The 24,868-nt window shown below is 55.7% G+C and overlaps 1 protein-coding gene across 14 annotated transcripts in view; it reads right to left on the reverse strand.

Annotated features, from left to right (window-relative positions):
* The window catches only part of CELF4 (CUGBP Elav-like family member 4), a 296,796-nt gene that overhangs the window by 12,881 nt on the left and 259,047 nt on the right, over nucleotides 1–24,868 (reverse strand). For 3 of the 14 annotated variants that reach the window (XM_042909696.1, XM_042909694.1, XM_042909690.1), the window contains exons 4-11: nucleotides 16,665–16,790; nucleotides 16,139–16,218; nucleotides 15,582–15,725; nucleotides 14,305–14,452; nucleotides 12,023–12,172; nucleotides 8,229–8,294; nucleotides 6,744–6,827; nucleotides 1,678–1,761 (exon numbers count right to left, since the gene is read on the reverse strand). In XM_042909696.1, coding sequence (XP_042765630.1) covers nucleotides 1,678–1,761; nucleotides 6,744–6,827; nucleotides 8,229–8,294; nucleotides 12,023–12,172; nucleotides 14,305–14,452; nucleotides 15,582–15,725; nucleotides 16,139–16,218; nucleotides 16,665–16,790 — 882 coding nt within the window. Of the gene's footprint in view, nucleotides 1–1,677; nucleotides 1,762–6,743; nucleotides 6,828–8,228; nucleotides 8,295–12,022; nucleotides 12,173–14,304; nucleotides 14,453–15,581; nucleotides 15,726–16,138; nucleotides 16,219–16,664; nucleotides 16,794–24,868 lie in introns of all 14 variants that reach the window. The other 11 variants (XM_042909695.1, XM_042909691.1, XM_042909689.1 and 8 more) reach the window with 8 other exon arrangements.

The following is a 24,868-nucleotide window of genomic DNA, read 5'->3' on the forward strand; positions in this document are numbered from 1 at the left end:
TGACTGCTTTGGGGAATATTATCTAAAACCCGCAAGCCTTTCATGGTTCTGGGAAAGTGGTCTCCAAACTGGAATCTCTTTAACATGGGCTTGCTGATACTTCTACACACTTGTATGGTCTCCCCTACACCGTCCCAAGCTGTGATCGGGGTTCCCCAGGTAACACAGACCCCTACTCTGTCCTCACAGACCCGGGATCTGGGGTTCGACCTGGAGAGCTAAGCTTCTGGCAGACCCAGCTCTGGTCCCATGTGTGGCTCTTCTGGGGACTGGACTCCTCACTCCTTGGGGACCCATGAGTGGATCTAGCCGCGGAGGCATGGCTAATAGAGGCAAAAGAGGAGGCAGGAGAGGAGCTAAGGAGGAGTGGAGGGGAGAGGTGTGGGAGAGGCCGAATTCCAGGAGGTCTGCAGCAAATCCAAACACAGGATGCTCAGTTGAATTGAAATCTCAGGTAAACAATGAATTTTTTTTTACTGTAAGTATATCCCCAATATTGCATGGAACATATTGCATATAATATTTGGGACATACTTACACACAAAAGATGCATCCATTGTTCATCAGAAATTCCAGTTTAACTGGGAACCCTATATTTTATCTGACAACCATACTCCAAATCTTCCCAAGTCCCCCGTCCCGTCTAGCATCCTGCCACCACGCACACTTCCTAAAAGCTGTATTTTCCTTCTATTACTCTCAGCTCAAGGACCTCCCCTCATCTCCCTCTGCCTCCATCCCAGGAGCATCCTCGTCTGATGGTCAGCACCCCCAACACAGCCCCTCCCTCACAGCTGGCCTCCCAGGATCCCTTCTCCCCAAGCCTCCTGCTGGCTCCCTCATTCACTGTCCTTAGGCTCCCACACCCACTTTGTTCTCCCTCTGCAGAGTTCCCTCCCCTTCCTCACTGTTTCCATCCACCTGCCTTTCTCTTTGCTCCATTACTTGGTGCCTTGCAGACTTCAGTGCTGCGGGGTAGGCATGATTTTCATCTAAGCTCAGACCTGAGGCTTCCTGAGGGCAGGACCAGTTTGTTCTTCCTGACTCCTCAGCAATGTGGCTCTGGTGGCCTGAGGGAGTGGTGGGGGAAGGAGGGTTCAGTGGGTGGCAGGAGGGGAGCAAAGAGCAGGGTAGACAGAGAAGGGCGGCAGGGGCAGGACAGAGAGGAGGCCGAGGGGCAGGCAGGATAGGGGCCTCAGCTGGGCAGACCCCCCACCCCAAGGATCATGCGTGGCATCCACCGGGGCCTCTATGATTGCAAGACGGGGAGCTGCTGGGAGAATGGGCTCTGCTCGATGCCTCCACCACCCTGGCCCAAGGTGACTCCTTCCCCTTCTCAGTGGGTGGAAACTGGGCCTTGTGGCAGGCAGGGGGACCTGTCTCTTGGACTGTGATGGGGGAGGGGGGGGCACGGGCGGGCAGGGAAAGCCAAGAAGCCAAAAGAACAGTAGCAGAGAGAAGAGGAGTGGGAGGTGGAGGCTGGGGGCTGGGCCATAGGGAGCACCTGGGGATGGGGGCGATGTGAAGGAGCAGGTTAAAAGCAGTCGGACACCGGTAAATTGGTGCGAGCACCGCCCTGTCCTGGGTGAAGCTAGTTGGTTTGTTATCTTTACCCACCAAAGCATTTACTTTGGTTAGTCGCCCGATCCACAAACACTTTCGAGGAGATGACATTACCGAAAGGGAGGAACATCTGCATCAGCTCAGCGTCCCCAAACTCCTGGGGCAGATGGTAGATGAACAGGTTACAGCCCTCGGGCCCTGCGGTGGGGGGGGGGGGGGCAGGGAGGAGGGATGGCGGGGTGGGGGGAAGAGAGAGACAGAGGAGAGGTGAGCGAGTTAGGCAGCGGCAGCAGGGAGGGGGGCAAGGTTGGGAGGGGGGGTCTCATCCAAGATCCAAGGGCGGCCATGGAGGAGTGGGGACTGCTGAGCCCCAAGCCTGAGCTCTGGTCTCCGCCCTGCCCTTGGGCAAGTCACTGAACCTCTCTGTGCCTCAGTCACCTTTGCTGCAAAATGGATCTATAAGATGGTGCCTGGCAACTCGCTCCAGGGGCAGAGCTGACGAGTGAAGGGGGTAAATGTGCCAAGGCCTGGTCAGCCAGGGAGAGGAGGTGCTGAGGACAGGCAGGAGTAGGGAGAGCTGGGGAAGGCCAGGCGGCCGCCCTCCGGCCCAGCGTCTGCTCTGGAATGGCCCTGGGCAGCCCAGCAGGCCCGTGGTGCCAGGTGAGAAGCTTCTTGTCACGTCCCACAGGCAGGCCCCAGCTGGGACCTCCTGGCTGGCTGCTGCTTGGCCCATCTTCCTCCAAAATCCGCAGCCACTGCTTCCCACCTGGTGCCCAACCTTCCCCTGCCCCAAACCTCTCAGCCCCAGTCCCGAGTGCAGACATCAGGACTTCTCTAGCCTCCTCCGACAGGTTAGGTGCACAGGAGGGGTTTCACGGCACGGCGGCTCCGTGATTAGCCGGGGTACCCGCAAGCCTTATTACATGGGGCTCCCCATTTCCTGACAGCGGTAACAACCTGCCACTTCTACAGTGTGAACTACATGTCAGGCTCTTCTAAGCGCTTTATATGTAGGTTATGTCACTGAATCTTCTAGCAACCCTCTGAGGCAAGTACTGTCATCACTCCCACTATAGATGAGCAAACAGAGGCCCAGAGAGGTTAAGTCACCTGCCAAAAATCACACGGCTGAGGTGAGAGAGCCAGGATATGGACCCAGGCCATCTGCCTCTGAACTCTGCGCTTTCCTCTCTCCCTATCATAAATCTCTGTGCCCAGAAACCCTGAACACTGTTGAAGCCTTTGGATTTCTAAAATTTCCAAACAGCTAAAGAGTTATGTTTTGTTTAAATAACCATAATTCTCAATTTTAACTTTGAAATGGAAATATTTCCAAGATGATTCATCTCTTTCTTGCCATTTTAAACAGAGTATGCTATGTGTTATTAACCTTTTAGAATGTGGTCATTCCAGTGATGGTTTCCAACCTGTGGAGGCCATGCAAAGCTGCATTTGTTAGAGACGTAGAAGAACCGAGGCTCTGACCAGAGACTGGTTGAGACTAAGCATGAGCTCAAAAGTGAAGGTAGTAAGGCATCGATGTGGGCTGCGTGTGGCTGCAAGGCCAGAACCACATCCTGCTTCTCTGGGACAGGTGAGGTTGCCAGGTAACCCAGTTCAGGAGCAAGTCTCTGGACCCTCACTCTCCTTCTTGTTCCTTCCAAAGACCCCTTTGACCACCAAAGCGACCCTCTGAGTGTCTGACTTCCTGGGTCCTTGGTCCCCATCCTGCATCATCGACCCTCAGCCTCCCACCCTCAGCCTCTCCTTCCTGGACCACTGTCTCCCAGGAAAAGTGCCTGCTGACGGCGCATTCAGAACTCACGCAAGCATGCTCCCTCACCCATCTCCAGGGGTCCCTGCTGCTGAATCCCCCAAGCTTACCCCATCTCCAGCCATGCCATGTTCTCACTGGTTCATACTCTGAATGCGTCCCTTGATGGTCCCCAGCTAGATGTGAGTCCCCTCCGGGCAGAAATCAGCTTGAAGGCCTAATCTAAGCCACACCTCCTCCAGGACTCCCACCCAGATTCTCCCCATACCTTCTCTTTTCCAGTGCTCCCTAAGTCTACAATCTGTGGTCTGAGGCTCTTTCTCCTTTCGATCTGAGAGGTTTTCTCTGCAGTCAGATTGGGAGCTGTAGGGGGCAGGGGCATTTGCCTTCTCCTGCCCTCCTACCCCTCCCCCAGCACTGCCTTCCTTCTTCCTTCCATCCCATTCTTCAGGCTTCCCTCACTGTCCCACCCCATGTAGCCACCTGCCTTGAACCTGGGACCCTCACTTCAAGTTCGACAAGATGCTTTATGTGGATGTTATATCTATTCAACTTAAAGTCTCAAAGAGCCTTCAAGGTCAGAGCCCACAGGCTCATCCCATCAGTATGGTGTGTCATTGAACTTCACAGGAATGGCTCTCACAGCCCCAGCCTAGCCCCCTGCCCCTCACCCCTCCAGAGGGAGCACACACATTGTCTTCCACCCCCAAGCCCTTCCTGCATTTCCTCATCCACAGATGGTACATCATCCAGATGGCATCACCAGCAGGACTGTAAGATCAATCTGGTCCCACCCAGCCTTCTGAGAAATGGTGAAGCAGGGCTCCAGACACAGGAGGTGATTATTCTGGCCACACTGCAGCCCTGGGCAGAGCCAGGATTGGAGCAGCCCCGAGGGTAACCTCAACCCATCTGTGGAGCTGAGAGCCTCCAGGAATTCAGGCATCTGTTGGTTTTCAGGCTCAGCTCAAAGACAAGGTCCTGGAAGGAGGTCTCTCCCACAACCAGTGTGTCCAAGTACGTCAGTGACATTCACAGGGGGTGGTAACCATGACAGAAAGGGCCAACCACTGTCATGGCTGGAGGAACACAGCCTTCTTTCTCACCTGTGCTTCATGTAACACTGTGGACATGACTCTGGTCTGGCTGCAGCCCACCCCGTCCTGTCTCCCCACCTGGTCCCGTCCCCAAGCCCAGGCTCACCTCATACTTTGCAGCACCCATGCCTTTGTTCCTGTTCTCCCTGCCTTGAATGTCTGTCTGTCCATATTTATGTGCTGAAGACCTCATCCTCCAAGGCCCCCGAAGCCTTCTCTGACAGCCCGGCTCCCAGCACCATGAGCTCACCCTTGTATGAAACCTGGTTCTGTACACATCTGGGTCCACGATTCACCCCTCCCCATGCCCTGCTCTCCTATGGTGGCTCGTCCTGTGCTCCCGTCAGGAAGAGTGTGGACAATAAAGGGAGATCCCGCAACTGAGAGGTGGCTGGAGCAGAGACTGGCCTCACCAGGTCTGGTCTGGGGAGCTGGGCACAGGGGTAGGGAGCTGAAGCTGCTCAGAGATGGAAGGAAGGTATGAGAAGTGCAGAGTGAGATACATGGGGTGGTGCAGAGTGTAAGAGAGGACGAACAGGGAGTAGATGGAGGGTCTCAGTCTATTTAAGGCCAGGGTTAGGGGCTAACCTGTGTATTGGTCAGAGAAGCACTGACCTGCAGGCGTGTGTGTGTGTGTGTGTGTGTGTGTGTGTGTGTGTGGCAGAGTTTAGAGACCCCTGAGCCCACAGGCCAGAGTGATGCAGGGCACTGACTGCGGGCTGAGGGTGTGTCAGCCTAAGGCCAGTGGGGTGATAGTGCCTGTGGGCACTGTGCTCTGGTCTGGGCTTGGACGGACAAGACTGGGACTCTTCGACCCTACCCTTCATGGCTCTGCTCTCACTGACATGGCACTGGAAGAGCTGGACTGAAGGGGAGGAGGGCAGGAGCAAAGCAGGCTCAAGGGCCACAGACCAATGAAGGGACCCTCTGGTGGAGGCAGGGCTGCTGGACCCCCTGCCCCCACTTCACCACCAGCGGGCCCAGATGTCACTCCGGACAGAGCCAGAGCAGGCCGTGTTCGCAGGCTGTGGGCAGGGGCCCCACCGCACACTCCTCTGGGTTCCTGTAGCTTGGCCTTCCTGGCCGTGGAGAGGTGATGACACATATCTCAGGAGCTGCCCAGTGTGTGTCAACTGGGGTGGTGGGCATCATGTACAACTTTGGAGGGATGACGGTTTGGTGAAGGAAAGGCTGTGTGCACAGCGAGAAATCCATAGGAAATTTCTGGACTTCTGAGTCAGACGTGAGCTTTGAGTTTCATGCTTCTCTAGCAACTAATCCTCACTGTTCTCATTTTATAGGTAAGGACATCAAGGGGAAGGGGAAGAAGGTGGCCATAAACTGGGAGTCAGATCCAGATGGATTTGCTTAGAAGTCCAGGTTCTCAGCCATCTGGGGCATGCTTGGGGCCCGTCAGACCAATGCGTTAAGACTAGCAGACTCCGGGGTCCTTTCCAGGGCTAACCCACATCTCCTGGCTCTGGGGACCTATGCTGCAGGGACTATGAGCTGTTTATCTGGAGACCATCGGAATCCTCTGGCCAAATGGGCTCCTGGGACAGATGCAGTGGCCTCACTGGTGGGTAACCCTTTTCATGGGCTGGGGAAGGCAAGACCTTGTTAGTATCCCTGCCCCCCCCCCCCACTGGGCTCTCTGTGAGCATGCCCACAGAATCCTGAGGGTGGGCTTATTTATCCAGCTCCCTGTGGGTCTCTAGTCTCTGGAACAGGAAGACACTGAGGGTCTTTATCAGATCCCAGCCTCCCAAACCCCACTGGCCTTGCCTGCCCTGTGCACACCAGGGCCTCTGGATGTGACTTTCCAGGCACCTCTCCTTCCACTAGGCTGCACAGAGGCACTCCCACTCCCGCACCTGCCTGTGGAGTCTCACCCTGGGAGCTCCAGCTGGGAGCACCCAGAGGATACAAGTTCTCCTGTCCGTGATGAACAGGTCTCCCTACTCCGGCCCCGTGGTGAGAATTCCTACTTCTCCCCTTCCTCTCCACTGGCCAAATCCTGCCCATCAGGGGATGGGGGATTCTCGGACCCCCACCTCTTCCAGGGCTCCACCTTCCTGCCCTCCTGCCACTTGGGTTTCCAGAGCTGCCCTTGAGAAGCCCACTTCCATGTTTGGATTGGAAAATGCGCCACGTCACGATCGGGCTGTCTTCCCTCACCCTCCTCAACACCACACACAAACATGGTCACCTTTCAAACGAAACACCCCAGCCGAAGGCCCAGGTGAGCAGCCCCTTTGGGGACAGAAGGGGGTGGGGAGGGGCCTAGGAGCCCCAGCTCAAAAACTCACCTTCTCTCTGTTGCTGGGGGATCATTGGAGGTGGCTGAGGAAAGGCCTGGCTTATCTGACCATAGGCAGCAGGGTAGGCGGCTGCTGGAGGGCCAAAGAGAAGAGGCGAGAGGAGAGACAGCGACAGTGACATGGAGAGAGACAGAGTGAGAGGCAGGAAGAAAGAGAGAAACTTCAGTGTTGAGCAGTAAAAGCAGACCAGCCAAAAGGGGCGTTTTAGCTTAGCCACTTAAGATAAAGCCAGTTCGGTGTGTGTGTGTGTGTGTCTGTGTGTGTGTGTGTGTGTGTGTTTGTGTGCGCGTGCATGCAGTTGGGGGAAGGCAAGCTTATTCTGAAAAGATGGAGCAACCGCATTTGTGGATAATCCACAATAACGGACCATCAAAAACATTGGAGTGCCTGCACAAGATCACCCACACCACCAGGAATCCCCATTCCTTGAGCCAGGGCTGACTCTGGCACCTGTACCCTCCTCCCACTCAGATGGCACCTGTGTGGGAGGTGGGGTGCCACCCTACGTATGAGCTTGGCCTCTGGGATCCTGCCAGGGGGTGGTTCTCAGGGGCAAAGGACTCAGTTGGCCAAACTTGGTACTTTCTGGGTTCAATTGGAAAGGGTCAGAGGTGGAACAGGAATGGCCAGTCCCTGTCCCCAGCCTGGCCTGCCTCCAAAGGTACAGGATCTGAGGTCAGAGTTCAAGGGTCCCAGCAGGTGAGAGAGCTTCCCCTGACCTCCAGATGTGAGAGGCCAGCTTCACCAGAGTCTCCATATTGCCCTCAGGAGAGATATTGCTGGCTCTTTCTGACCTGGCCAGACAGCAGGAGACTGGCTGGGCAGAGATGATTATGGTGTGTGTGTGTGTGTGTGTGTGTGTGTGTGTGTGTGAAAGACAGACAGAGGATAATGACTGATAACTTGCCTTGGGCTTCCTACAGTGGCTGATCACCTCCCCACTCAGTGACCTAAGGCCATCTGCTGGCCCCAAGGCTATCTCTTCTCACTTCTTTTTTTCTACCTCTGGCTGCTTACGTCCCCTCGCTGGAGCCCCATTCCTGCTGCCTGGATGTGGATGGGGGAAGGAACAGAACTGCTTCTCTTCCAGGGTCGCTCCTTCCCTCAAACCCAGGCATCTACATTTGCCAGACCAGTGACTGTGAATTCTGGCCTCTCCCCCAGCACAAACCAGCCCTGGAAGCACCAAGGTTGGGAGGAAAGTCCGGCCTCAGAGCCGGGTATCTGCCCAGAGCTTCAGCCTGGCTCACCTACTCGTGTGAAGTTCTGACCACCCACCGCTGCAAAGGGTACCGGCCATCAGAAGTAAACTCTGCCTGAATGCTGGGGGCTCGTAGAAGGGGAGCGGGTCCTCTCCCAGGATACCCTTCCCGCCCCTCCCACTCCCCCCACTCCCCTCCCCAGCTCGGGGCCCAGGCCTGGGGAGGAAAGGGGGCATTGGTGCCCCAGGTGTGGGGACGTGAGGATACTAACGACCTGCATACTGCTGCACTCCAGCGTAGGCCTGCTGCAGGGGGTCCGCGGCGGTGGGGCTCTGTGCTGCAGGGGAGCCAAGGGAGCAGAAGTCAGCGATGCCCACCCAGACCAGCCTCTCCCCCGCCGTGCCCGGGGAGATGATGCCTCGGCTGCACTGCCCTTCCCAGCCACTGTGGCGTCTGTTCCCACCCTGCCTGGGTGCTGGGGGACTCAGGCTGCAGCCGGCTTGGGGTGGGGTGGGGTGGGGTGGGTCGCTCATGAAAAGGCTGTGAAGGGACGGGAAGGAGATGCCAGAGGAGGGCTCCACCATGAGGGGCTTGGTGGGAAGATACCTGAGCGACCTGGTCCTGGACAAGGGCTGTGGGAAAACGGGTGAGGAGGCTAGAGGTTACCAAGAAGGTGGTCTCCTCCTCACTTATCCCCAACACAAGTCAGGGGCAGATCCCAGCTGGGTGAAATGAAGGGCATGGGAGGCTTCATCCTGCCACACTGTCCTCCTGGGCCACCCGTGCTGCTCAAACACAGGGACCTCTCCTTTATCCTTAGGGAGTTTGCACAAGGCAAGGAGGCCTTGCACTCTGAGGTCACGCCTGAGACACATTCAGCAGGAACTGGCCACACAGATAAGGTCTGCCCCATGTGGCCCCAAAAACTGAAGAACCACAAGACCAAGGACCTTCCTCCCACCTGATCTCGTGAGTCTGGGCTGTCTACTGCCCAGTGTAAAGAGAGGAGCCTTAGGTTGATACTCTTGCAAGCAACCTGGGGAAGCTGGACTGGAGCAAAGGCTTGGCCCATTTCTGTTGCCTCTGTTGTGTCTACAGGTGCTGCGGGTAAAAGCCCAGCGAATGTGGGCACTGCCTCTGGTGACCAAGGCCACTCACTGATGACTGACGTGGTAGGGGGCTGGCCCTGGAGGCCCAGGTTGGTGAATGGGGACCCAGACAGATCCAGCCTCAACATGTCCAAGGCAGAGTGGATAACACAGCAAGGCAAGAAGACAATTATCTGGGCTTATATCTGCCTGGCAACCCAGGCCAGCCAGCTGGCTGGTAGTGCTAGGCTTTGGGGCCTGCAGACCAGGAAGAATTCCCAAACTTCCCTTCCAAGCTCTTGTCCCTAAACCTCTCGGTAACCTTCCTCTAGAACAACAGCACCTGAGCTGCAGGGGAGCCCAGGGAAAATCCAAGGGGCAGTGGTCCTGGGAGACAGCGTAGATGGCTGCAGGGGAGCTGGGCCCAGGAGGGGACTGCTCAGAGTGGGGAGCTGAAGACAGGTCAGGATGCAGGCCCCTTCCTGCCTGGGGTTGTCCCAGGACAAAACCCTATCCGTCTATTTCCCTCGAGTCGGAGACTGGAGCCAGGAGCTCCTGGTGGGGAGGTGGTAATGGTGATGATGCTTGTCGGGCTGGTCTTCTCTACCCTTCTGCCCCCTCTGCCTGACTCCTCTACCAGCCCCAGCTCTCTGGAGAGCCATGTCTAGCTTTGCCCTCTCAGTCTTCCCAGCTGCTCAAACACAAAGTGCCTTTATGCAAATTAGAAAAAGGTGTCTCTTCCTCTGGCCAGTTGGATGGCCTATGCAAAATATCACCTGCACAATTTACATGGCAGCTCACCCAGCACAGGGCCAGAATCATAGCAAGTGCTGAGCACATTCTGTGATGTAAGGAGTGAACGGTCCTTAGCAGTTGTGAGAGCTACCCCTTCGGGGGTGTTATGTGGCAATAAAGGCCACACTGAGTGCTTCCAACACGATCTTGTTGAACGAGAGGGGAGGACAGAGAAGCTACCCGGGGCTAGGAAGTGGAGAAAAACATTTCTGAGACCCTTCTCTACTTCTCTGCTTAATGACCTCATTAGTAACTGCCAAAGAGTGAACACTTTGAAGGATCTCGCTCATTATAGCAGCTCCAAACTCCGCATTTAAAGATGGTAAATTAATTTTTTTAATGTACTACTTTTCTCCTTTCCTTCCCTCATCCCTCCCCCCTGCTCTGGCAGGGAATTGTTTATGGGATGTGGCAGATTGTTACAAATGGGGGAGAGGAACATTTCCAAATTCCATGAGGGAAACAGCTCACAGATGCTGGTGGGGGTGGGGAAGAAACAGGTTTGTCAAAATCCAGAGATCCAGATGGGCTTGCGGGCAGGGAGGAGGGGGGGAAATGAAACCACCCAGATGTGCTGGGGACTGTATCTCCCAGCCCATGAGCCAGAGTGGGGAGGAGCCCAAGAACGTGAGCTTGGTGGGGTCTCTCCCACGTCTGGCTTGCCGAACCTCTCCCTGCCTCCCTTGCCAGCCTGGAGTCTTCATCCTTCAACAACAGTCCAGATCCTCTGGCCCTGCCCCTTTACTCTGGGATTCTCTGGCTTCTCCTAGCAGTGAGGGGAGAAGTGTGGAGCAACGTGGTAGGGGGCCGGCCCTGGTGGCCCAGGGCGGTGAGTGGGGATCCAGACGGATCCCAGCCTCTGGGATCAGATCAGAGACAATTCCAAGGTCAAAGTCAGGAAAGTCTCTATTTCTTGCTAGCACAGTGACCTTGCACTCTGCTGCTGGTGGAACTCTCATATTCTATGGATGTCTGGGCCTCACTCCAGACACTGAAATCAAAATCTCTGGGCTTCTGTGATTTCACAAAGACACACAGATGATTCTGGTGAGCAGAGTAGAGGGCACTACTTTGCCCCCTTATCTGACCTCCTCTGTCCTAGTTGGGCCAAACTCCTTACCACCCCTTGTCCCTGCCAGGAAGGGGCCCCTGCCTCTGGGCCTCCGGGACAGCCTCCTCTACAGGACTATGTTCCTCGTTCGCCCTCACCTCTCTAATTCCTATCCATCTGTTAAAGTTGATGTGGGCCTCCTACTCAGGAAGCTCCTGATGATGCTCTGTTCTGCCTTACTGTCTCATTATGCTGTCAATGTATATTGTGTTCCTGACTGGCTTTGACCTCCCAGGGGATAGGCCCATGTCCTGTTCTCCTTCTGGAGCCCCCCACCCCCCTTTCATCTGCCGCAGACCGGGCACTTACTAGTACTTACAGGGACTCTGTACTGTAACCATCTGCCCTCTAGGAAGGAGGACAGCTCTCTTCACATCTCTATTACATTGCCCCTTGCCAGTCTCCCTTAGGGCTTTAGGCCCAGCTTCCCTGCTCTAAAGTCAGTCCATCCTCAAGGCCAGAGAGAGGAGCTGCTGCAAGCAGCTGGGTACTCTCACCACAAGAGACATGCTAAGTTTGAGAGGAACAAAGTGCATCAGGAACAGGCCTCCTGGGTCTTGTAGGCCAGCATTTATGCAAGAAGCACTGGGGTGCTATCCATGGTTCTGACACACTTGTCCGAAGTGCCAACCACAGTTTTGTACAGATCCAAACTAGTATGTACTAGTCAAAATGTCAAATCTATATGCCTCTGCCTCGTCCATATAAGAGATTTTTTTCCTACTTAACACTAAGTATGACTATTCTTTTAGTGTCTCTCTCCACTCATTTCCTATGGGCCAAATTCACTCTCAATTAACTTGCAGTTACTAGCCTCTCTATGTCAGTGTACAACCATATCTGTTCTCTTCTCTTTCCTGACGGAGCTCCAGGAATGGGCTGGTCTCTTCTCTCCAACCAGGGGCTCCCTGAAGGAGGGCAAGAGGCTGGCTCTCTCTGATCACATTTGGGGTTCTGCCAAGGAACAGGCAGAGAGTAGGAGCCACATGTTCCCTGTTACAAGCAAGGGCAGGGACAGAATGGATGAGGAATGTGCTGCGTGGGGAAGGAAGGGCTGCCAGATGTGCTTACCTGGGTAGGGGTGGATGCCATTAGCAAACACAGCTTCCGCGGCAGGTTGCCCATTGGCCTGTGGGGGGAGGCCGGTGAAGCCGTTCACCCCAATGGGGGACGGGATGCTAGGCACAGCTGGTGCAGTGATGCCCGGAGGGGTGCTGCCACCTGGTTCCAGAAGTACAGAGGGGTGGAAGAGGAGGGGAGGCAAGCAGAACCAAGGTGAGGAAGGCCGACCCATGGAGCTCTATCCCTTGGCTCCAAGGGCCTGGGAAAAGACCTCCCAAGTCAGTCCTATCTGTGAATCATGCCTGGGGTTATCTCCCTTCACGGTGACACCACTCATCCCAACTGTATCCATCCTTCAAGGCAGAGTCCAACTCTGGCCCACCCCAAGAAGGCTTCCCTGACCAGTGACTGCAGCATGGCCTTGGACCTGCAGCACATAAACTATTCTCAGTGTCCTTGACTTTGACTACACTTAATCTTCCTTTCGTCTTTTTTAGTGGATGTTGCTCACCCCAGCTAAGTCAGGATGGGCTGGTCCTTGTTTAGCCACTACGGGGCTACTAAGTTGCTGGCTCTGCTCTCTTGTCTGCATCACTGAGGGGCTGATCTGGTTCCCCATGAAGGAGTTTTGCTACTCAGGTGGGAGGAGGTCTTAATTCTGATGTTCCCTTGCACATAAGGAGAGAGCCCTTTGCAAAGTCCAGACTCAGCCCTATTCATACACCAAATAGACACTGAGGCCTCCTCCAGTGGAGGCAATGGTGATGCTCATTGTGACAAGGGTAAAGTCAGGGTCAGATGACAATACCCTGTGCCTTCTCTATGCCAGATGGGTGGAGCCCAAGGTGTGGATGGCATACTGATGATTATACTGGAAAGGGCCTTCCTCTTCCTGTAGGAAGCAGGGAATCTCTATAGCTCCTGGATGTCAGGAAGGCTGCCAGTATGGTGCAGGGAGCTGAGGAAGCCGGATGAATGAGAACCTGGGGTGTTGGGCCAGGCCTTGGGACTAGACAAGGGTTTCTTAATTTTGTCACTACTGACATTTGAGGACAGACATTTCCTTATTGTGAGGGGCTCTCCTGGGCATCATAGGATGTTTAGCAACAACCCTGGCCTCTACCTACTAGACTACAGTAGCACTCCCCCTACCAGTTGTGACAACCAAAAATGTCTCAGGACATTGCCAGATGTCCTGGGTGGGCGGGAGGACAAAACTGGCCCAGGTTGAGAATCACTTAACTGAACAATAGCCAAGATGTAATTAAGAACATCCTGGGGAGCTTGGGTGGCTCAGTCAGTTAAGCATCCAACTTCCACTCAGGTCATGATCTCACGGCTCATGAGTTCGATCCTCACGTTGGGCTCTGTACTGACAGCTCAGAGCCTAGAGCCCGCTTCAGATTCTGTCTCTATTTCTCTCCACCCCTCTCCTCCTTGTGTGCACTCTCTCTCTCTCAAATATAAATATTAAAAAAAAAAAGAACGTGCTTTATGAATGGGGTTATTTCCAAACCTGCTGTCCTTTAATAATTCTTGAGGTTCTCTCTTGCTTATCTCTCTTGCTTATCTCTCTTGCACTTGTCTTGGGAAAAGCCAATGAATCTAAGTTGGATTAAAGAAAAGTGAAAAAACTGGGGCTCCTTCCCTGGTTAGGCCAGGAACCTAATAAGGCCACAGAATGGGCAAGATTTTTTTCCTCTCAGACCTCAAAGTGAGGAAGTGTTTTCATGTGAATTTCTTTCTAGAGATCTAGAAAAGAGATCAAGATGAATTGCTTCCTGATATGGCTCAATAAGTTGAGTGAAACTTTCACCACCCTGAAATCATATCATTGACTGCATGGGGCCCACATCCCATCTTCCCTTAGGTCTCCAGGGATTCGAACATTTAAAAAAAAATTTTTTAATGTTTTTATTTATTTTTGAGAGAGAGAGAGAGAGAGAGAGAGAGAGAGAATGTGAATGGGGGAGGGGCAGAGAAAGAGGGAGATAGAATCTGAAGCAGGCTCAAGGCTCTGAGCTGACAGCACAGAGCCCGACGTGGGGCTCAAATTTGTGAACCTTGAGATCATGACCCGAGATGAAGTCAGACGCTTAACCTACTGACCCACCCGGGCGCCCTGGGATTAGAACACTTACAAACTTCCGGAAGATGAAGCCTGCTTGGGCCCATACATCATGTGCTCTGGCCATGGGAAGGTCCACCAGTAGATGAAATTGGCCAAATAATAGGTCCCACCTGCTGCTTTCCTGCCACACCAGGTCAAGTGTTGGTACCTGGCCACTCACCTGAGGTTGGGGTCATGGGTGCAGCCGCCAGGCCATTCATGTTGAGGGCCGCCATCTGCTGCATCTGGGCGGCGGCGAAGGCAGCCATGGGGTTCAGGTAGCCGCCCTGTGCGACTGACGCCATTAGTGCCGCTTGCTGCTGCATCAGCTGGGGCAGAGGAAGTGGAAAAAATATCATGCGCTTCCAGGGGGGCAGCCCTCCCCACCAGGGGGCTCGGCTCCTGGAGACCAGCCTCCCAGGCCCTGAAACCCAGGGAGTTCAAATATATCCCCCCACCCCCACCCTCTGAGAGAACTGTATTCATAAGTAATGATAGGGTCTTAGGGACTCTAAAGTTGTAGAGGGGGAGGAGGAGGGGACTGGCTCCATGGGTGCCGGTCAGCCCTAAGAAAGGTCTGTCATCCATGGAGATGTGACAGCCAGAGCTCCAGAGACATGTTAGGTGAGCGTCTGTAGAGTTAACTTGGCATGGATTTGTTTAAGGTGGTCCTAACTTGGAGTCTGTTGGGTAGAAGCAACAGGAGAATCATGAATAGAACTCCGGGCACCCCCAGTGTCCTCACAAAGGTGAGCGGGGACTGGGTAGGTTGGTCACATGGCCAAGTTTGGACACTGATGAAGTGAAGTGAGCTTATATCTTTAGAACCGGAACGCCAGCTGACCTCAGGGCCACCCCTGTGGGGGCTGTGGTTATAAGTCTGGGGTCAGCTCCCGGGAGACGGGGACAGAGCTGGCTCCAGTGTGGAGGGAAGAAGTGGATGGCCAGCAGCATGAGGCAGGGTCTGAAGGGACCGCAGGGCAAGTGTGGATGCAGAGGGCCTTGGGGCACCTCAAAGGAGCCCTGCCAGGAATGACCGCCTCCCATGAGTGAGGGCAGAAGTAGAGTGGTGACGACCAAGCACGGGCACCTCTCTCACCACTTCCAGGTGGTGCTTCCTAGACTCTGACTAGTGGAAGAGCGCTGAGGGCACCCCACCTTGCTGCCCAGCCTAGAGGCCTCTCCAGCTCCTTCTCTATAGAACCAGAATAGCAGCCCACCTCCTCCTGGAAACCACCCTGCACTGGCCTAGACTTCTCTTAGCCCCCTCTGGTCTCTACTCCCTGGGTTCACTCCTCATCACTCCTCATGCTCCAGGACAGCAAGATATTCTGGGCCAGGAGCAGGGCTCCCCTCAGCACACTTAGACGTCCTTGCTCTCCCAGGCTCTGAGCAAAGTGAGCTAGAGAACAGCTGCGCGCACGGCCCCGCCCCTCACTCGGCTGCGCCCCCACTTACTGCCTGTGCGTAAGCGCCGTAGGCCCCAAACGGGATGGCCATGGGGTTGAACATGCCCATCTGGCCGGCCATCTGCTGCATTCGCCGCATCGTGCGCTCCTTGTCGGTGTCGGCAAACTTGACCACCAGACTGGATGAGGCTCCCTGCAGCCAGGACTGCGCGTGAGGCCCACTTGCCCCAGCTGCCTCCTCTCCCAGCTGTCCTTGCCCTGGCGGGACCCACCCGATCCTCTGGGGGAGGGCCCTGGGGAGGGGGAGGGATGGAGCCGGGCGGCACGTTCCAGCGCCTGCACTCGCCCAGCTGTCTGGGATCTTAACCCCACGGCAGGCGTTTTTTAATCTAGAGGCAGTCCAGTTCCTTATGTCTCTGGGCCTCAGTGTCCTTGTCTGAGAAATGGGGATAATGACAACGCCTTCCTGCCTCTTGAGGAGGCTGTGAGCGCCCCACATTTGGCAAAGTATGCACGGAGCTCAAGGGCAGGCGGGGCCCTGCGGAGCTCTCGGTCCCTCTGGGGCCACCGCGGGGTCCTCACTTCATCCGGGAGCGCCCCACTCACCGGCATAGTCTGGCTGCCGTGCAGAGCGTTGATTGCGGCTTGTGCCTCGGCATGGGAGGAGTACTTCACAAAGGCGCACCCTGGGGGGACGGGAGAGGCTGAGCCAAGGCGCGAGGGCCGGCCGAGGAAGGCCTTAGAAGCGCGAGGGCTGAGAGGTGAGTCACCCGAGGGGCCGAGGGGAGAGGGCGCATCCCGGATGAAAGCAGAATGGGTGAGACACAGAGACTGAGAGAGAAAGAGAGACACGGAGAAACACAAAGACAGAACCACACAGAGACAGAGAAAGACCTGGACGGGGACGGAGACTTAAAAGCATCCTTATTTTAAGTCTCCCTGCCCCTCTCTGGACTTGGATGGCGGCCTTCCCTTATCCTCAGGCCGGACCGCCTTGCCCCTTCCAAGCATCCTTCCCCGGCTTGCGGGTCGCAGGTCGGGGCCAGCTGGAGGCCCAGGACTGGCCGGGGTTGGGGGTTGCTGTGGGGCCCAAGGCCTCGCCCGCCCGCTCCCCCGCCCCGCCCCCACGCACCCTTGCTGTTGCCATCCGGCCCGCGCAGGATGGTACACTCCTCTATGTTCCCGAAGGCTTCGAAGAGGCGGCGCACGTCGTCCTCGGACTGCTGCTTGTTTAGCATGCCCACGAAGAGTTTTCTATCTTCTGGAACAAAATTAGGAGATGCTTACCCGGGCCAGAGGAGCCGGGCTGCACGCGGGCGGGCCCGGGCTGCCGGCGGGGAGGGGGGGGGTGGTGAGGGGGTGGTGGTAAGAGGGTACAACCGAAGGGTAAGAGGAGGAGGGGGAGGAGCTGGGCAGGCAAGAAGGCTCTTAGCTGGAGGGGGAGGGCTTGGACGCAGCTGGAGCAGGAGGGCCACAGGGTGAGGGGGTTGGGAGAGAGGGAGAGCATAGCCAGAGGTGGAGGTGAGGGAGGAAGGGTTGGGTCAAGGGGGCTGGATTGCAGCGACTGTGCCCCCTCCCGCCCAGAGGGCAGGCAGCACACAGAGGGAGTGAGGCCATTGGTCTGGCTGCCCACCTATATGGCACACGGATGGCACAGCGGTGGCACAAGGGGCATCTGGGCAACCCTGCATTCCCTTTCTCCTTCCTCTTAGCTACATACTATCTTCTTCAGCCACTTTCACCCCCAGATGCCAAAATTAACTCACAACAGGCAAGTCCACCACAGGGCTTTTGCATCTGTCCTTCCCTCTGTCTGAAGTGCCTCCCGATCACAAGGCTGAATTCTTCTCGCCTTCTAGGTCTCAGTTTAAATACTGCCTCTTCATCAAGGCCCCTCCTTCCTGCTCTCCTTTATTCTCTGTCTCAGAGGCCCAGATTCCAAAGGACCGTCATTTACTGCTTTGCTTTGGTTTCTGTCCAGCTCCCTGCCCCCACCCCATGGATGCTCCCTGGGGGAAGAGAGCAGGCCTTGCCTGGAGTGCCAGTTAGTCAGCCCTCAGGACAGAGTTACGGAGTGGACAAACGAATGCCCTATGTCATTCCCAGGGTCACACCTTCTTTTTATCCCACATTGTTTGTACCTCCATCTGGTGTCCCTTCCTTGGTCTGGCCCTTCCTAGTTCATGCTGCAAAAATGTAGCCCTGGACACTTTTGTGGGACCTGTTCCTGAAGGCTGGGCTCCGGCACCAGTCTCCCCCCGCCCAGGGGGTTTAGAACGACTCGGTTTGTTGACACCATTTGGCCGTGTGCTTAGGGTAGCAGGGATCACACTGGACTGTGCGGCTCTGTAGCAGCCGTGACTGCCGAAGGATCTCCCATCCCACAAGCTTATTGCGATGTGACGATGTGACGTTAAGTCCTCCCACTGAGGTGGGGCCTGTGCTCCCTCCCCTCGAATCACGGTGGGGCTGTGACTGCTCTAACCAATAAAGAATGGCACAAAGGATGCCTGCTGACTTCCAAGTTAAGTCATAAAAGGGAGGCGCTCCTACTTGGCTCTGTCTTTGGGAATGCTTTCTCTGTGAGAAGCCAGCCACCCTGCTGTGAAGAACTCGAGACTCAAAACTAGCTCACAAGAAAGTCCCCATGAGAAGGAACCCATGTCCCCAGCTGACGGCCAACATCGACCACCAGACATGGGAAGAATGAATCTGCAGATGATTCCGGCCCCCAGCCTTTGAATCTAACAGCTGAGGACCAGGCATCTTGGAGCAGAGACAGGCCTTCCATGCTGTGCCCTGTCTGAATGCCTAACCCCCAGGATCCATGAGTGTAACAAATGGTTATTTTACACCACTCAGTCTGGGGCTAAATTGTTATGCAGCCATAGGAGCTGGAACAGAATCCTTGTGGAAGCAGCACTCAGCAGGCACTCACTAGATGTTTGTTGACTCTCGAATGACTGACAAACACAGGCACACACAGCCTATGTGCAGAAACGTACACCCCCAAATTGCAAATGGCCCTGAGTTCTGGTTCCTGCGAATGTGAGAGCATTCTGAGTCTATGTCTCTCTGTACTCAGAGTACTTGCTACCTTCTGCCCCAGAGAACCTCCCCATGCCCAGACTGCCAGGTGAATTCACATAGAGCTGAGGAGGTGTCCTGGGGTCTGGAGCAAAGCAGAGGAAACCACCTGGTCCCTGCACTGCTTCACAAGCCACCCCAGAGTCCTCTACTTCAGGAAGCCCTGACCTCTGCCCTGTCAGTACCTCTTAGCCCAGAGCACTTAGCACTGGGCTAGTCCTCAGTGATGAGGTGGTCCTGGGTCCCAGCTCCTTCCATGCCCTACAGGGCATCATTGCCAGTTGTTGTTACTGCTTCTGGACCAGGGCACCCCAGTCTAGCCCTTCACCATTAGTGGGCTTCAGTCAAAGCTCTGGGGCCTGGAGCCCCTGCCTAGCCACCTGCCCCTTCCCGGGCAAGCAGGTGGCTTCTTGGGCCATCTCAAGGCTGGGCACACCCCGGCCCCATCTTCAGGGCTCACAGACTCCAAATTCTGGGCCAGGAAACCAAGAAGAAGAGAGAGAGAGAAAGTGGAGGGGTGAAGCTGGGGAAAGATGGGGGGAGATGAGGTTAGGAGCGGAGGGAGAAGGAAAATGGCAGAAATGGAGGGAAAAGAATCAGAAACAAAAAGCATCGAGCAGAGATGGCAGAGGAGAGGGCAGAGACAGAGGGGAGAGGGGCAGTGGCTTATGTTTAACTCCCAGAAGCAGCAGCAACATTTTCCATGAAGTGGAGGAAGCTTCTCAAGCCTTCAGTGGAGTCATGAGTCATTACAACTCTGCACTCCTGTCCCCCACCCAGCCCCAGTGCCTTTTAAGGAATCCAATTAAATGGGATTTCCGGAAAGACAATGAAGTGAAACCCCCTGCCTCCTGCTAATCCCTGGCCCTCAGGTTTAGAAATTCCGTCTCCTCCCTGGGAAGGAAAAAGGAAGGGAAGAGGGGGGGCCCCTCCTCTGTCTGAGCCTGATTTAAATGCTGGGACCGAAACCCCGAGACTTCTCCTCTCTCCTGACATCTGAATATATTCCTTTATTATCATTATGACAGCCTTCTGATTGCATTAAAATTCACCCACACGTGCCTTTCTATTCAGGCACTTCCCTTTCGCCAGTTTTTCCCCCCTCATTTTTTTCTTCCTCTCCCCTGAAATTTTGTCTTCCTTACAGTTCTCCGTTCTCAGTTCTAGACCAGGGCCTTTCCTTCTGGAGGACTTTCCAAACTTGTAGGGGGCCAGGCTTCTCCTCTTCCTACTCGGAGACCTGGACGCCCGGATTTCCCCAGGGAGACTGCAGCTAGCGTTGCCTTTCTAGAAGACTGCAAGAAACCCAAGAACCCAGTCCCATTGCCACTCCCCTAGGTATTCTTGGGTGAGTCCTCCCCACTGCCCCACCCTCACTCCCCTAGGTGTTCTGGGGTGAGTCCACAACCCTCAAATGTTGGTTGGTTCCGGGACCCTCAAATGCACCCAGTTTGCACGCTCTTCGTTTCCACCTGGCTTTGGTGTGCTTCTAAGGATTCTCTTTCAGACCAGAGGCTGGAAGGACTCTTGAGTCCAAAGGTGGATCTCCTTGTGGCCCAGGCCCACTGGCTTAACCCCAGCACCGCTGCCTTGCCACTGTATAACTTCTCCCCACCTGGGCTTTAGGTCTACAGAATGGCAATAATCAGTCCTTCCTCATGTGATGGATGCTAGGCTTCCAAGAGATGCTACAGGAGTGGAACCTGGTCGCCACCAGGAACAACAGGGAGGACCGTTACTCCAGGAGGAAGAGGAAATGGAGGGCCACCCCTCCCTTCATTTGCCCTGCCCTAATTTGGCCAGGAGGGCCACCCCTGCTGTGTGTCCTAGATGGGGAGAGGTCATCTCTGGGGGGACTAGACTTATGCTATGGCTGACCAGCCAGCATGGACAACCTCCCCCTGTCACCCCACCCTCTGTGACCTCCTCTCCCTCTGGCTACTTTCCTGAGGCACTGTCTCCAAGTTGTGTCAGATGACCAATGGCACCATTTGGCTGGTGTCTTGGGTCTGATGCCAACCTAGTGAAAGTCTCAGAGGATGACTCAGTTTCCCCAGCCAGCCACCCTCTCCAACATCAACACAAGACCCCTGACTCCTGGACAGGCTAAGCAGTCCCTGACCATAGCCTGCCTATCTGACATGATACAGGGTCCCTGGGTAATGGTGAGTCTGTGGTGTTCTCACTCTCCCCTGTAAGCCCGCAGCCTTAAGCCCACGGCAGGACCTCGGGGGGGGGGGGGGGTGTTGTTGTGTCTCTGAGGAGGTGAGGGCAGGAGAGACCACAGAGCCAGGGGTGGAGATGGGCTGAAGACACCCCTGGGTGGGAAGTCATAGGGCCCAAACATGTGAGCAAGTGGAGGCTAGTGACTGGACCCCAGTACCTTCCCCTCAAGAGAGCCCAGCTTAAGGTAGGGGACTATAATACGTTCCTATTCTGGCTCCCAGGGCTGAGCCCAGTGCCAGACCACCCCCACCCTCGAGTCTTCACATGGGCTCCTCCTGTCAAGGGACAGAACAAGGGGAGTGTGCTCCTTAGTCATTCAATTGTTTGCTGAGCCCTTTTCTCTGCACCAGACACTGCTCCAGGCACCGGGCCTGCAACAGTAGGCTCACTGGAGCTGACGTGAATCCGCTGATGGCGACACAGGCCATCTGCAATAGACGGTTCCCAAACAAGACAAAGGCCACTGGGGCTGCCACGCAGTGGCCCCCAGAGCTCGTGTGCCCTCCCCGCAGGGCTCCAAGACACATAGTTGTAGCCTCTCCGGGTCTCTTGACTTCCCAATCCTATAACCCCTTGCTCCTGCCTCCCTGCTCTTTTAAAAAGTGAGTGCTTGTGTCTGCGGGTGTGGGGAGCACCTGGGGTCCTGGGGAGCAGGAGTGTGACACCCCAGAAGGGCTGGGCGGTGGAAGGTAGGCGCTAGTCTCAGCTCTGCCTGAAGCAGAGGCCAACTCTGCTTTCTGTGCCCAGTGTCCCAACGACCACTGCCAGGGAGTAGGCATAGTCTACAGCACCCCCAAATAATGCATGGGGAGAAGTACCGAGTTCTGTGTCAAATGAAGGTGTTTACAGCCACCTCAGAAGGGCCTGGATCAGTGCACCTGACCTACCGCCTAGGCTCACCCTCTGGTGACTCCTTCCGTGAGCATTTATTGAGCATTTACTATGAGAGAGGAGAGCCAGGAAACAGCTCTGGACTGTGCACCAGAGGGGCCAGGGTAGGGTGGGGACGGGTGGAGGGGTGGGAGGAGGGGGAGTGTTTAGACCCTGAAGGCTTCCAGAAGGAGGCGGGCTGGGGATTCCACTTCTGGGGGACCAGTGCAGGGGCTCCAGACCACAAGAGCATTTGAGCAAAGTCTGAGAGGTGGGAAGGACCCCTCTTTTCACCCACTCCCGGTGGTCTCTGCATGCCACAGGGCTGGCAGTAAGGGGGTCAGGCTGAAGTTCAACTTTCCCTTTCCAACAGCCTCTTGCCTGCTGCCCCAGCACAAACACACACAGCTCCCATTCCTCTGGCCTCAGGAGTCTTTCTTATTTCCCCAGAACCTCAATCTAATTAAGCTCCAGGTTCCCAACCTATAAAAAGCATTGGGTGACACCTCCCAGGAGCCATAGATAGGTGGATAGGTGCTTATGAAAAGGCAATGGAATCTGGTTGCCAGAATATTAGGCTTTTTCCAATCCCTCCCTGAGAGAAACTCCTACACTCGTTCACTCAGGATGTCAGGGCAGAATGGGGCTCTGGCTGGAAGGATTTGCATTTTAAAAGGAGGGCCCAGGAAACCAAGAAGCAAGACACTGATAGATGGCAAGTTTAGGCCAGGCTCCTACACGGGATATTTCCCGGTGGTGCCTGAGTTCCCTCGGATATGCAAGGAGCATCTTGTGGGCTTGCAGGGGGAGTGGGCCCCCGACTGGGGAGGGCGGGGGTGACAGCAGCACCACTTGACACGCCAAATGCCAGCGCCCTAGCGCTAATGCTCAAATTCCGGTTTAATTTTCAAAATTTGATTCGCTCATTACCATCGGCATTAAACAATATTTCCTGCTTAAGGATAGACGGCTGCTGGGGCACTGTGGACGAGTGTTCAGATGGTTAATGCCTTTTATGGCCGCAATAGACTTTTACTGTTCTCTTCCCTCCAGCTGCCGAGGGTGGGTGGGTGGGGGGCCTGGAGCTAGGGAGAACCCCAGGGTGAGGGGCCAAGGTGGGGAATATGGGGCTTTGAGGTCTGCGGCTGGCGGGGAGGGCAGAGGGGTTACTGGGGGGCCTGGCTTCTGCAGGATTTAAAGCCAGCCCAGCAAGAGATGCTTTCCTTTGGGTCCCTGGAGACTCAACGACAGCAATTTGGGGAGTGAGGAAGAAATTCTCCGTTCACAATCACGGAGCCAGAGGTCTTCCGTCCTGCTCTGCAGGCTTTGGACCCAAAGGTGGTCTGGGTGAGGCCGGAGCCCAGAGCCTGAGGTGCACCACGTGCCTGCCTCAGCTGCTGGCAGGACGTAGAGCCCTGAGGGCCACCCCAGGCAGGGCCCTCGCGCATCTATCAGGCTGTTGACTTTGGGACCAGGGGACTCCCAGGGTGCCTCCTGGATCCCAGAACCATCTGCTCTCCCTGGAGATGATCTCAGCGCACCAGGGCCCACAGGCAGTGAGTCTGAGGGGAAGACGCTTACTCCTGTTCCCTAGCTTCACCGCCAATCAGGGAGGACCTTCAAAGGAAGGGGACAAGGGAGGCACACCGACTCGATAGGAGGGGCAGGGGGACATCTTCCAGGCAGTGACTGAAGCTGTTTGTCAAATCAACCTAGGGCAAGTCATGTGCCCTCCCTGGGCCCCCATTTCCTCACTTATAAAAGGGAGAGAATAACTGTGCCCACCTTCTAGGGCTGTTAGAAAGTTAAATGAGCTTAGTACACGGGGTGTTAGCACAGTGCCGGGCACAGAGCGAATGCTCAGTAAATGCACTCATTGTGCCGGTTACAGCCCTTACTGCCACTGCTCACCCACAGGGGCTCCAGCTGGTGGGGTGAGGAGGCCCACCCTCACCCCCAGGGGTGTGGAGAGGACCCCCAGGTACTTTGAAATGAACAAAGTGATTCTTGCCCAGCCCAGCCTTTGCACCACCCTAACCAAATGGTAGTGTTTTGGGGACAGCTGAGATGCTCCCCAGCCTCCTCCAAGAGGTCTACCTGGATTGATCCAAAACAGGGCATTTCTCCCAAAGTCACACCAAGCCCAGCAATGTGCTAGTTCCACCAGTTCTGCTGGTCCAGACCCATCAAGCACCTCTGGCTCCCAAGGGACAAGCGGGGTTCAAACCAATCATCTGAATCTAAATCTGTGCCATTTTCAAGATTGCTGACCCCTCCCCCCACAACCAGAGTCCCAAGACCTCCCCTGCCTCCTATTTGCCAGCCCTAGTAGAGCCCCCCACGTTCCTCCCCCAGGAGAGCAGCATGCAGCCTCAAACCTGCCTTCCAAAAAAAAGGGGGTGGAAGACAGGGCAGGGGGCTCCTCTCATAATGGGATCCGGACAATGTCCCCCTCCTCAAGTTGGCGTGGGCGGTCGGCAGCCTCCCTGCACACCCAGGTTAAGGGCTTGGGTATGGATCCCTCTGTAGCAGTGTGATGGGTTCAGCCACCCTCCTGAGAGCCAGTCCCTTCACCTGGGACATGGGATCACCCGCCAGGCCCACGTGGGTTCTCAGCGTGAAGTGAACCAGTGAGTAGAAAAGTCGTGGCCCCTTTGGTCCCCACAACACGCACGCTGTCAGAGCCAGAGCGGGGAGGCAGCTGGGGGGAGCTGCCTCCCCCTCCAAGGATAAAAGCCTTCTTGCCTGGGAAGGAGGCTGAGGGAGACATCAAACCAGATCAAAGGCTGCTGGGGCTGGGACTGGGATGGGGCTCCCTCTCCACCGGGGATGCAAATGAGGACCCTCAGCCAGCTCTGGCCTCTGGGGGAGGCGGTGCCAGGCCTTGATCTACCAGCTCCCTCGTGACAGGCGCTGTTTGATGTTGGGGGTGGGAGGAGGCAGGAGCCCTGCGTCCAGTCCCTACACATTCGCATTCCTTCGGCTCCTGCCTCCCAGTGCTTCGGGATCTGGCCCCAGCCACGTCAGTCTCCTCCTCGCGGTCTCTTGACACCCACCCAGGCCCACTGCTATCTGCTCTCCACACGGCAGCCAGAGAGGGGTCAGTTCAAGTGCAAGGCGGAGCTCAAACCTCACAGTGGCTCCCATGTCCCT

Source organism: Panthera leo, chromosome D3 (genome assembly GCF_018350215.1).
Source record: "Panthera leo isolate Ple1 chromosome D3, P.leo_Ple1_pat1.1, whole genome shotgun sequence".
NCBI lineage: Eukaryota > Metazoa > Chordata > Mammalia > Carnivora > Felidae > Panthera > Panthera leo.